This window comes from Mirounga leonina, unplaced genomic scaffold (assembly GCF_011800145.1).
Source record: "Mirounga leonina isolate KUSES-001 unplaced genomic scaffold, KU_Mleo_1.0 Mir_101664, whole genome shotgun sequence".
NCBI lineage: Eukaryota > Metazoa > Chordata > Mammalia > Carnivora > Phocidae > Mirounga > Mirounga leonina.
The window spans coordinates 10211070-10223719 of NW_023270175.1; the positions used below are offsets into that span (position 1 = coordinate 10211070).

At 44.4% G+C, this 12650-nt stretch overlaps 1 protein-coding gene across 5 annotated transcripts in view; it reads left to right on the forward strand.

Annotated features, from left to right (window-relative positions):
- DOCK11 (dedicator of cytokinesis 11) overlaps positions 1–12650 on the forward strand; it is a 186686-nt gene that overhangs the window by 47367 nt on the left and 126669 nt on the right. For 2 of the 5 annotated variants that reach the window (XM_035007699.1, XM_035007720.1), the window contains exons 2-6: positions 1531–1647; positions 1732–1821; positions 2239–2321; positions 3560–3629; positions 4246–4341. In XM_035007699.1, coding sequence (XP_034863590.1) covers positions 1531–1647; positions 1732–1821; positions 2239–2321; positions 3560–3629; positions 4246–4341 — 456 coding nt within the window. Of the gene's footprint in view, positions 1–1162; positions 1648–1731; positions 1822–2238; positions 2322–3559; positions 3630–4245; positions 4342–12650 lie in introns of those variants that run through there. The other 3 variants (XM_035007682.1, XM_035007690.1, XM_035007708.1) reach the window with 2 other exon arrangements.

Consider the following 12650-nt stretch of genomic DNA (forward strand, 5'->3'; position numbering starts at 1 on the left):
GGCATCACTTATGATGAGTACCAGGTGTTGTATGGAAGTGTTGAACATCTGAAGCTAATATTACACTGTATGTTACCTAACTGGAATTTGAATAAAAACTTAAAAAAACCTGTTCGCAAAGGATTGTGTGGATACGCTATACCGGAGACTGCCTCAAGTACTATGTACGCAAATGTAATTCTGATTCCATTATGATACTAAGTTTCAGTGTATCTTTTATTTAAGTTTTCTTTATGTTGTTTTTTTAATAAAAATTTTAAATAATTTTAATTTGATTTAGTAAAACACTGTTATTAGGAAGCATTAATATACACCCACCTTGGTCTGGAATAGTGTGTTGGAACATAGCTCTGGTTGAATCTGAATATCTCAGAGTTTATCCAACAATTAATGATTGGATGCCCACCACGTGCCAAATGCTGTTGTAGGTGCTGGAGTTGTAACAGTGAACAAATAAAGGGAAATCTCCGCCCTCAGGTAGGAAGAGAGGTAAAGTAGGTGTCATATCACATGGTGATAAGTTCAGTGAAGAAAAAAATGATAGGAAGGTAGGTGGTGGGATCCTCTTCCAAGTTCAGTGTCTTGCATATTCGTAGCTTTGGGTATTTCTGAGGGGGAGAAAACGATACATGAGGTGGAAAGAACTGAGCCTTTGTAGTCACAGACCTAGGTTTGAATTCTAGCTCCGAAGGCAGACAAGTTACTTAGTGTTGAGTTGAGTGCAGAGTTTCCTCATCTGTCAAATGGTGACAAAGATTAAGCCTATTTCTATTCATTCATTCATTCATTCATTCTCGCTCTATGGACTGAGCCAGCCAGGCGCCCCAGATCAAGCCTATTTCCGAGGGTGGTTATGAGTATTAAGTGAGAAAATCTAGAGAAAGCACTTGCCACAGTGTCTAGCATACAGAAAGGGCTTGGTAAATGCCCACTCTTGTTACTCTTATTAATAAATCATATCCTGGATTTCTCAGACGCCGACCTTGCTCCTTGTAACCTTAGCCTCAGGCTGGGGCCCTACTCTCAGTGGCCAGGTCACCCGGCAGTCTGTCAGGGATCCTCTGACTTCGTCACCTAGGACCCCACCCTTTCATGCTCTGCCCAGTGGATCGAGCACCTCCAGCACCCACGTTTGCCCAGGCTCTGCCTGCACCAGGCACACGAATGTCGATACTTCCTCATCTTCAGTTACCCAGTGAACAGAGCCAATTCTCTAAAAATCAACTGACAGGGTTCCAAATAGACCACTTTTTGTTTTACCTTACATTTTTGGAAGGCACGTGGAAAAGCAGGGTACAGGGCTAACTCTCTAGAACTCTTGGCTTTAGCGGAGAGATCTGTGTGTGTATTTGTATGTGTTTGGCGTCTGCGCTTCTCGTTATGGAGGATGTTTCTCTTGTGAAAGTGTCCCAAGTGCTCACTGCCGTCAACAGTCCTTTCTTTAGTGAAATAAGGTGTCTTTCGCACATGGACAGGAATTTATATCTTATGACTTTGACCGTATTAACTTTGTATTTGTCTCTTATTAAGGAAAAGACCAAAATTGTTGAGCCCTTGGACTATGAGAATGTTATCACCCAAAGGAAAACCCAGATTTACAGCGACCCCCTCAGAGACCTGCTTATGTTTCCAATGGAAGATATCTCTGTGAGTTCACAAGCACTGCTTTAAAGGAAAACATTCACACTTTCCAGGCTAGTTCTTACGGCAAGAATGTTCCCTGTCTTCTAGATCTCGGTGATAAGTCGTCAGCGCAGAACAGTGCAGTCCACTGTACCAGAAGATGCTGAGAAGAGGGCCCAAAGTTTGTTTGTCAAAGAGGTAAGACCCTCAAAGGCAACAGTGGAACATTATTATATTCAAAAAAATATTCTTCCTTTAGTGTAGACAGGAAATAAAATGACTGTAACTTAGCGGACCTCCGTGACAAGTCTAGATGATGTGGTAGAGAGGAGACAGCTTAACTACTGTGACAAATAGCATGGGTTCTTAGTTTCTCTCTGGGATTTGACTACTCTCTGAACTTGGAGTTAGAGTGTTCCAAAGTGTGTCTGAATTGGGATTTTTTGTTGCCAGTTAGTTTAGGGAGACCATGTTAATCCCCAATGGATGATCCCAGTACCAACATTTTCCAAATGATTTTTAAAAGTCTGTCAGCTTCCTTTACCAGACTTTAAAAAACTGGATATACGTATACTTGTGTGATATTTCAAATTAAAGATTCCTATTTTCTTTCAGTGTATTAAAACCTATAGCACAGATTGGCATGTGGTAAACTACAAGTATGAAGACTTCTCTGGAGACTTTCGAATGTTGCCATGGTAAGTGTAGAATTCAAGGGAAACCTTTGAGAGGAGAGTTACTCAACGTTTTACCTTCTTCTTACCACTTATAAAGCTTCTCAGTGATAATTTATGATAAAACAAGGCCTTAGGCAGCTGGCTTGTTTGGTAAATGTATTTTGGACAATTGAATATGTTTTCACTTTGCGCATTGAAATTCTTTCAAAAATGTAGGAGTTCGCTTTTTGGCTTTGATGCATCTATATTGACCATAAAATCTTTTAGTTCTGGATAATGTAGTGAGCACTTTCCAGTGGTGTCAATGAAAATGCTAGAAGGGGGGCACCTGGGTGGCTCAGGTGATTAAGCGTCTGACTTCAGCTCAGGTCATGATCTCGGGGTCTTGGGATTGAGCCCTGCATCGGGCTCCCTGCTCGACGGGGAGTCTGCTTATCCCTCTGCCCCTTCCCCTGCTCATGTTCTCTCTTTCTCTCTCTCTCTCAAATAAATAAAATCTTAAAAAAAAAAATGCTAGAAGGCACTCAGTTCAATTCGATGACCCCAGACATCCCCTGACAAAAGCATATCTCTTTCAGTTGAGTTGATGGACTGCCGCGAGCACACTGGTCCAGGAGCCAGTTCAAATCTTATTTGTTGAGGTTCAAGTCTTATTTCTGCCACCTACTGGCTGGATGACCTTGGGCCAGTCACTCAATCTCTCTGAGCTTCCCTGTTATCCCTTTCCCCATCTATAGTCCTACTAACCTCATAGGCTATCATCTGGGAAATGTTTTCGAGAAATAAGACATTGTGTAGCCTCTTGTAGTTTTCAAAGCACTTCCCTAGAAGAGAAAAGAGTCCTAAAGACATCCTTTAAACTTGAATCCCAAGATGGCTGACCAATCCAAGCTTATACAGCAGACGAATGGAAGAGCCAGAATTACACCGTGTTGCTTTTCCTTCTGAGGAAAGACAAGCTTCTGCTCCCTCTAACAACTCTGGCCCGCATTCTCTGGCAGTTCTGCCCTCCCTGACTGACTTAGTATTTGCGCTTAGTTACAGCTTTGCCGCAGGCTGCACATGTGGGAGTCCTTATATAAAAGGTACTGTAAGTTTACTCAGAGGGGCAACCCTGAGTTTGGAAAGGAGAAAAGAATTTATCCCCCTCGTGTTTGGCGTTTATCTCGGTTGTAAAAAAGTCTACTCATCTTGCTTTTATTTATTTATTTTTGTGTGTGTTCTCTTCAGTATCTGAGATAATTCTCTTGCGTTTTCAGCAAATCTCTGCGACCAGAAAAGATTCCCAGTCACGTATTTGAGATTGACGAGGACTGTGAGAAAGACGAGGTAAAAGTGGGGGCCACGGTGCTGGTGTCCTCACGGTCGCTTCTGCTGCCAGAGATTTCCTTGAGAAAAAGATGAGGGACAGAATGGTTTTCGAGTGATCGGTGGCCGGCTTTCAAGCTAATGCGTGTTTTTTAAGAATCTTAAAAAAATTGTTGCATTTCCAAATGGAGTTTAGGAAAAATCAAGTGAAATGGGCTGTGATTTGTATATAAACATGTTTTCCCACCTGTGGGAGACACCTGTGGGGCTGGTTTTCCCCGTGCTGGGCATGTGGCAATGGTGAGTCATCTGGAACCCCCTGCATCATGGATCCCTCTTGGGACAGATGGCCTGGATGTCTGTGACATTTTGAGGTGCAGTTTGACGGTTTACTTAATGCAGAAGACTCTCCCAGAAGACAGCCCGTAAGATTCAGTAAATACTGAGTACCTGCTGTGTGCATGGCACAGAGCCTTACTTTCCCTAGTGAACAATTTCAAGTTTCATCAGGCATCTTTGTGGGGGCGGTGGGGGACTTAATGCTTTAATTAGAAAATGGGGCAGGGCCTAGTTCGTGTCCCCCAAAAGTTTGATTAGATGGCTGGCTGTTTCACTGATGCTTTTTGCCCTATTTCAGGATTCCTCTTCGCTGTGTTCTCAGAAGGGTGGCGTCATAAAACAAGGCTGGTTGCATAAAGCAAATGTAAATAGTACCATCACGGTCACCATGAAGGTAAGAAGTAGTTATTATGTTATTTCGGATATTGTCGTGAGTAACGTGCGTGGAAAAAATATTGCTTTAAAAAAATGTTTACAGGGCGCCTGGGTGGCTCAGTCGGTTGGGCGTCTGCCTTCGGCTCAGGTCACGGTCCCGGGGTCCTGGGATCGAGCCCTGCATCGGGCTCCCTGCTCAGTGGGGAGTCTGCTTCTCCCTCTCCCTCTGCCCCTTCCTCTGCTTGTGCTCTCTCTCCCTCAAATAAATAAAAAAAATTTAAAAAAAAGTTTACAGTGAGCCCTAGCAAAAAAAAAAAAGAAAATCATTACTGAGAGGATTCTCACAGCTGTATAGAATTTAAAAACTCTGCAACCTCAGGATAATTGAGAAGTGTAACTTTTTAAAGAAACGTAATTATTCTGAATCAGGAAGTTTAAAAAGGAGGCTGTCATTCAACTGTACTTCAATTAAAAATAAAAAAACTTCAGGAAGGAGGCTGTCAGTTAAATGAAGGTAATGACATTGAAACAAAAGGGCATCACAGGTTCCTATTCCTATGTGGAGATGAATGTAATGAATAGAAGGATAAGGTAGTCCATTTATTTAGCAACTATTAATTAGGTGCGTATTCCATGCTGGGCACTGAGGGGAAATCTATGAATGTCTAAGATGAGGTCCCTGGCCTCCAGTGGTCTCCAGATGAGATAAGAAACATACCAGATTTACTACCGTACAAAGCTGTATAGCCTTAGCGCTGTCTGAGAATTACTGAGTTTTGTAGTTGGGGCAGAATAGTGAGTTTGTCTACGGGGTTTGTAGGAGATAAAGGTAGAAACAGAGAGAGAGGGGAAATGGCGCAGGGTCTCTAATGCCTGGGGCATGAAGTTGACTTTTGTTTCAGAGGCTGTGAAGAGCTGTTAAAATCCAAAGGTAAAACTAACAAGCTACTTCAAGATTCTGAGCAGAAAAACAGAGTATGCTCTCATATCAAATATAACTGTTCTTGCAGATACCCAATATAAGATCATGTGGTTTGCCGAGGATGATTCACACTTCCATTAAGTATTGAAGGTCATTCTATCTTTCACATAGTCTGCAAGCAGAAACTACGGGTGTCTATCAAGAGAAGGCTCCAATTTTATCTTAATTTAATATTTTGCCTGCTGCTTTCCATTGAGTGGCTATGTCCGGTTCTCACTTTCATTTCCAAGTCCTGAGAACAATCAGTCCAAGTCGTAGGGGGCTTCCTGTGTGTCTCCTGCACTTAACCATGGGCTTTAGCCCGCGGTGATGAATCCATTTGTTGAGGACTTCGTATGTGCCAGGCACCATACTGGCTGTTTTGTATTCTGTATCTCATTTAATTCTTGTGCAGCCCTAGGATAGAGGGTAGAGGGGTCCTATTTTTATTCTTAGTTTAAGACGTGGGAAATGAGGCACAAAGAAATTAATGGTTAACTCAAGGTCACACGGCCCCAAATTCAGACATGAATTTCTTCACCAGCCCACTGTCAATGCCGACTAGCTGAGTGAGTGAGACTCAAGGCTTTATTATAATATATTTCCTATCAGAATTAATCAGGTTCAGCCAGGCGCCTGGGTGGCTCAGTCGGTTCAGCGTCTGCCTTCAGCTCAGGTCATGATCCCAGGGTCCCGGGATTGAGTCCGCCGTAGGGCTCCCTGCTCAGTAGGGAGTCTGCTTCTCCCTCTGCCTCTGCCCCTCCCTCTGCCCTTCCCCCTCCCCCTGCTTGTGCTCGGTCTGTCTCTCACATAAATAAATACATAAAATCTTAGGGAAAAAAATTCTCAGGTTCAGAAATGCAGGTGTGAAGACTGTAATTCTGTGCAGATTGCCAGCAAATGGTTCTGTGGGTTTTGACTCCACTCCCAGCATACTCAAAATATTAGTGTTTTCTCCATACTTAGGCTGTAGCCCAACATGAATATAATGTATGGAAATCTGGATTCAGAGAAACAAGACATTGGGGAATTAATACCTTTACAAAAACAATTCACCACGGGATTCTTTTCAGTAGTAAATGACTCTAATGCTTTTAAAATAGAATTTGCTTTGCATACAACCTTTTATGAGCCCATATATTATAAATCAAAATACAGTGGCCTGTAAGAAGTACACGCTTTACATTTTCCTCCATAATTTGCGAGACACAGATTGGTTGATGCAGGGGCGCCTGGGTGGCTCAGTCGTTAAGCGTCTGCCTTTGGCTCAGGTCATGATCCCAGGGTCCTGGGATTAAGCCCCGCATCAGGCTCCCTGCTCAGCAGGAAGGCTGCCTCTCCCTCTCCCACTCCCCCTGCTTGTGTTCCCTCTCTCGCTGTGTTTCTCTCTGTCAAATAAATAAATAAAATCTTTAAAAAAAAAAAAAAAAGATTGGTTCATGCAGTGGGCAGAATAATGGCCCCCCCCAAAGATGGACATATCCAAATCCCCAACACCTGTAAATGCTTCCTTACATGGCAAAGGGGAGTTAAGATGGCTAATCAGCACATAGGGAGAGGAGCCTGGGTTATCCAGGTGGGCTCAGTGTAATCACAAGGGTCCCTGTCAGTGGAAGGAGGGAGGCAGAAGACGAGAGTCCGGGAAGGAGGAGGGAGGACAAAAGCAGGGTCAGAGAGAGATGCTTTGTTGCCGCCTTTGAAGATGGCGGAAGGAGCCACTGGCCAGGAAATTGCAGGCAGCCTCTGGAAGCTGGAAAAGGCAAGGAAATGGCTTCTTTTCTGGAGATTCTAGAAAGGGACACAGCTCTGCTACAACCTGGATTTTCGCCCAGCGAGACCCCTGTCAGACTTGGGCTCTGTAGAACTGGGGGAGAATACATGTTGTTGTAAGCCACTGAGTTTATGGTAATTTGTTCCAATGACAGGAGGAAAGGAATTCAGTCAAGTAGTCAAAGATTGATTGTTTAGCTTATGTGTTGTCTATCCCCGAGGTTGCGAACGCCACCACTCATGGGGGCCAGGCAGGAGCCATAAATTCATGAAGCGAGTGGTGGGGTCTGAGGCAACTTGGTGACCACATGGCCCGGCTGAAGGGGACACTGCTGCCCGCCTCTAGCTAATTGTCACTCTGCTAGGCTCTTTGGGTTGTTGCCTTCTTTCATCCCCAGCTATTCATGTCTTGGCCACTTCTTCTTCTTCTTTTTTTTTTTAGTGAGATATAATTCAAATAGCATAAAACCACTTACTTTCTTTTTAAAACTTCTACCAAACAGTAGGCAAAGAAAGGAAAATAAGAATAAGTCGAAGTGTAGGGAATAATGTGAAATAGGCCATAATGAGATTTGGGAACTGTGCCTGGTCATGGATTTCATTTATCCCGGCTATTCTCCATTATGGACTGTGGCTCTCCATTTTGGATTTCTGGGAGCTCAATATACATCCCATATTCTTCCGGTTTTACTTCCTAAGCCAGAGCAGTGGTATTAGATTTCAGGATTAATCACAGCTGGGATGGGCAAGAGAGGGAAGAAGGTTCAGCCAGACTCAGTGAAAGGTGTCTGAGGGGTTTTGCCAAGATGTTTCTGTTTTCCTCTAAGATTGTGTTTTAACTATTCCTGAATTCAGCCTTGTGGAAGTTGGTTGAAACTCGCAGTGTTGATGATGCCATCTCTATGTAAACAGAGGGCATGTGACTGTATGGAGAAGGGCCATGGCCGGGGGGGGGGGGGGGGCGGTTGTTGGGTGTGGGTTTTGTAGTGGCCAGCCTGGAGAACTTGGAGTGAGGGCCAAAGCGGAAGTCCAGGCCTGTGAACTGTGGCACCCTGGGGGACTCGGGCCTGCACCCTCAGGTGGGGGGATCAGACATGTTCTTCCTGTGATGGGCCTAGACTGGCTCAGACCTAGGAGAGAGTCTAAATCTAACAGTGGGGGGAGCAGCTGACCCAGCTCTTGGAGAGTTGGCAAAGGCAGACACGGAGGAACTGAGGCAAAGGGCTGACGGTTCATGAGACGTTTTGAGAGGAAAATCTCTTCTATATTTGTTCCTGTTATGTTAGCCTTCATTGTGAAGAATATTAATGAGTCTCATAAGCGAACGGGAAGGTGAGTCGGGCATGCTATTATTATCTGAGTCATTTTCCTGATACCGGGGGCAATTTTACCATTGGTGCATCTGGAGTCCCCTGCGTGCTGGGATATCCAGCCCACACTGGTGAGAAGCTTTGGGAGCTTTAGCGGTGAGCACCGCAGGCCTAGAGCTTGCAGAGTTGAGAGCCAAGAACCTTTGCTGTCAGAAAAATTCAAGCTTTGATAGCCCCTCAAGCCCACAGTGGGCTAACCAGGAAGCTACAACAGAAGGATCTCGGTATTCATCATGACTCACTAGCAGATAACAGCCTACGGGAGCCATGTGCCTTCCCTTCTATTTTATCTGTGCCTCCTTGACATTGGCCTGCGGATCCCGCTGGGGTTGAGGGCTTGACAGGCATTAAGGTAGGGTAGCTGGATCCCTCTTAGAGGGAGGTGTCAATTTCAGGGTCTTTATTCATTTTAAAACTTCTGGATTTAAAAAAATTATGTAGAATCAGTCCTTTGGAAAATTTGAATTGATGGACAGCAACTTAACTGTCTTTTTTTTTTTAAAGATTTTATTTGAGAGAGAATGAGGGAGCGGTAGAGAGAAGGAGTAGGGGGAGGGGACAAAGGGAGAAGGAGAAGCAGACTCCCTGCTGAGCAGGGAGCCCAATGACAACATGGGGATCAAGACCTGAGCTGAAGGCAGACACTTACCAACTGAGCCACCCAGGCACCCCTAACTGTCTCTATAAACAAGGCCGAGTCTTTTTTCTGGATTCTTTGACTGTCAGAAATAAGGGAGTCTAATGGCACGGGAGGGAGAAATGGAGTCATGAGAGAAGGTGGAAAGAAAAAAAGCAAAGGGAAAGAGGGTTAGAAAACACTGAGCCAAGTCCAATAGATAAAAGGGAATCAGAAGACTCCCTACTTTATAAGGCCTTTTGAGAAAGCAACCACATGATCTGTAATGTGACATAAATAATGTAGCCACAGTAACTCATATATAGGCTGCTTTAGAGAGTGAATCCTTCCTCACTAGCTGCCAGACAGTTTTGCAAGAACATTCAAGTTGATAGTGATGGGCTCTAGGGCAAAGGGGCTGGTGAAGGAGCTAAGCTGATTTCTTCATATGGGAAGATGACAAGAGCCCATATTTATGGAATACAAATTTGCCCTTTTCCCCCCTACACGCCTTTCCACCAGCTCCGGTCAGTTGTTAAGAGATAGTCTGCATCATTCTCTGCCATTGTCACGATTTCCCCAGAGGTGCTGGCCGAGCCTCTCTGTTGTTGGCTGGGAAATTGGTCGTGAGGAACCCAGGCTCCGGGCGAGCTGATAATGATGTGCATTACTGCCCAAGCCACGGTTTTCGGTGGCTGGTCACTTCCTCTCACCGAGGAGGACGCTGGTGTCGTGCAGCATTTGCAAAAGCTCCGACCGTTGTCCTATAAGCAGTGACTATTGTACCCCGAGCTTATGATTTGCTTTGTTCCTGGTGTTCATGTTAAAACAAGGCAAGCCTTGCCGTAGGTGATTAATTTCCTCAATTTGTACTTTTTTAGTTAATGAGAACCCACCCCATTGCCTGTCTGCAATTCCTGGGAAAGTTTTGGAGAGCAGTTTAAGATCTCCTAGAGAATGAACTTATTGATCCCTTAGACAGAAATGCCAGTCTTGACAGAAACCTGTTCATTTATAGTCTCAAGTAGCTGCTGGAAACCTCTGCTTTTTTCAACTCCTTTCCATATCAGTGAAGGTGAGATAGCTAGGATATTTGATTTGACCTTCCCCTGGCGCTCAGAGCTAGTTTTCCCAAAGGATACAATGATCTATGGAATAAGGAAGAGTCTGATCTTGAGGGTGGTTTTTCATTAAAAAAAAAAAAAAAAAGTCTGTTGCAGATTCTTGGCCAACCCCCAGGACACTCACCTTTATGCCTCTTCTTGGCTCCATTTGGTCACATTCCTCTAGCTTCCTCCTCCCCATTCCCAGCAATTAAATGTTGAAGTGTCTTGGTATGTTATCGGGGTTGTAAGTTCAACTGCTTGATGTATGACTCACTTCTGCTGCCCCCTCCCCTTTTGGTTTGCACAAAAGAGAGCCATTTGTTATATATCCCGAGTCAAACAGTCCTCACTTATTCTTTTGACTGTTACGGGAGGGTTTCTTCCCTTCTGTGTTAGGAGAACAACAAATCAAGGAATTTTTCCTAGGACAGCACACATGATATTAAAATAATTGCTGGGGAGGCCAAGGTCACTATGTTTATTGGAATAAATATGAAGAGAAATTTTTTAAACATTTTTTATAGGTTAGTGCATTGTGTTCTCAAGTCTACCAGACTGTCTCTCCCAGCTAACGAACAGATTATAGTCACTTTATGGGTAAGGGATTTCTCACTAATTTGTTTTTGTTTTTTGTTGTTTTTGTTGTTTTTGTTTTTGTTTTTAAGTAGATTCCACGCCCAGCGTGGAGCCCAACACAGGGCTTGAACTCACGACCCTGAGATGAAGACCTGAGCTGAGATCAAGAGTCAGACGCTTAACCAACTGAGCCAGCCAGGCACCCCTAATTTGTTTTTTATGTTTAGTTTCTCCTCATTCATTGGTGACTGTTTTTTTTTTTTTTTTTAAGATTTTATTCATTTACTTGACAAAGAGAGACACAGCGAGAGAGGGAACACAAGCAGGGGGAGTGGGAGAGGGAGAAGCAGGCTTCCCACTAAGCAGGGAGCCCGACGCGGGGCTCGATCCCAGGACCCTGGGATCATGACCCGAGCCGAAGGCAGACGCTTAACGACTGAGCCACCCAGGCGCCCCCCTTGGTGACTGTTTAAAACCATTTATTAGGGGCTGTTTATGTGCCAGACACTCTGAGGAATCAATGAATTCATCACCAAATATGTACTGAATACTTATTAACTCAAGGTGTTAGTGTTGCAAAGGGTAGAGAGAAGTTTCCCATGCAGAACTTAAAACCTCTTCGGGGAGCTGGGACACAAAATGAAAACGGTTTAGGGGTGCCTGGCTGGCTAAGTCGGCAGAGCGTGTGACTCTTGATTGCATGGCTGTGAGTTTGAGCCCCATGTTGGGCATACAGTTTACTTAAAAAAATAATACACTGTTTAAAGATGGTACAGAGACCAAGTGCTGTATGAGTCCAGGTCACTCTGATCTGAGGTCAGAAAAGGCAACTTGAAGGAGGTGGGGTCTCAAAGGGAGAAAATCAGGAGGTGAGTGTTGGAGGCAGTAGGTACCGGGCGGCGGGTGTGTTAGATGAAGTTGGGTAGTCATGAGAGGATAAATTTGGTTTGGTCCGTTCGTATCTCCCTGCACCTCAGTTTCTCCTCTGTAAAATGGAGATGATAAGAGTAATCATCATACAAGGTCATTATGAGGATTAAATGATATAGGATGAGGAAAGCCAGAGATGGATGGTAGTCACCACTCCATGGATCTCAGCCATTTGTATTATATTATTAGTAGGATTGTGGGAGCGCCTCAAAGGTGGGATCAGTCATGTGAGCCCTGCCATGTAGGTGAGGGAGGGTCATTGAAAATTTGAGCAGGGCCATGACATGCTGAAATCAAGCTGACAAAATAGTCTGTCGTAATGAGAAGGGCGAATTGTAGACCTTTCCTTCTGGACTTCGCTTCAAACTAAATAATTAAAAAAATCTCCAGTGCCCTCATATGGTGGAGTTATTTAGGAAAAGCTATTTGAGGGGCCCCTGTGTGGGCTCAGTCGGTGAAGCATCTGACTTGATTTCGCCTCAGGTCATGATCTCAGGGTTGTGAGATTGAGCCCCACATTGGGCTCCCTGCATCGGGCTTCGTGCTGGGCATGGAGCCTGCTTAGGCTTCTCTCTCTCCCTCTCCCCCTGCAGCCTCCCCCCACCGCCCCGCCACACGCTCTCTCTCTCAAAAAAAAAAGCTATTTGATTTTTCACCGGTTTCCCGGAACGTAAACCTGTGTGATATATTAAAACTTGGTGGAACTGTAAAACGATATAGCGAAGAGAGATAAGTGGTAGATTAGGTTGCCAACGTACTGGTAGGGGTTCTTCAGTGGGATGACGTTCCTGACATTCTGGTATAATTAACTGCAACTTGGTTTTCTGATAAGTCCTGGGGTTTTCTTCTCTATTATTTCTTTCATCTTTGCTTGGAACAGCTCTGAGACCCAGGACGTCTCTTGCTCTCCTGCTTTCTCCTTTTTCTCGCTGCCTCTTGTTTTCTGTTCTGAGACATGAATCAAGTTAGTTGTTCCTGCCCCATTCCTGCGTTGCTCCT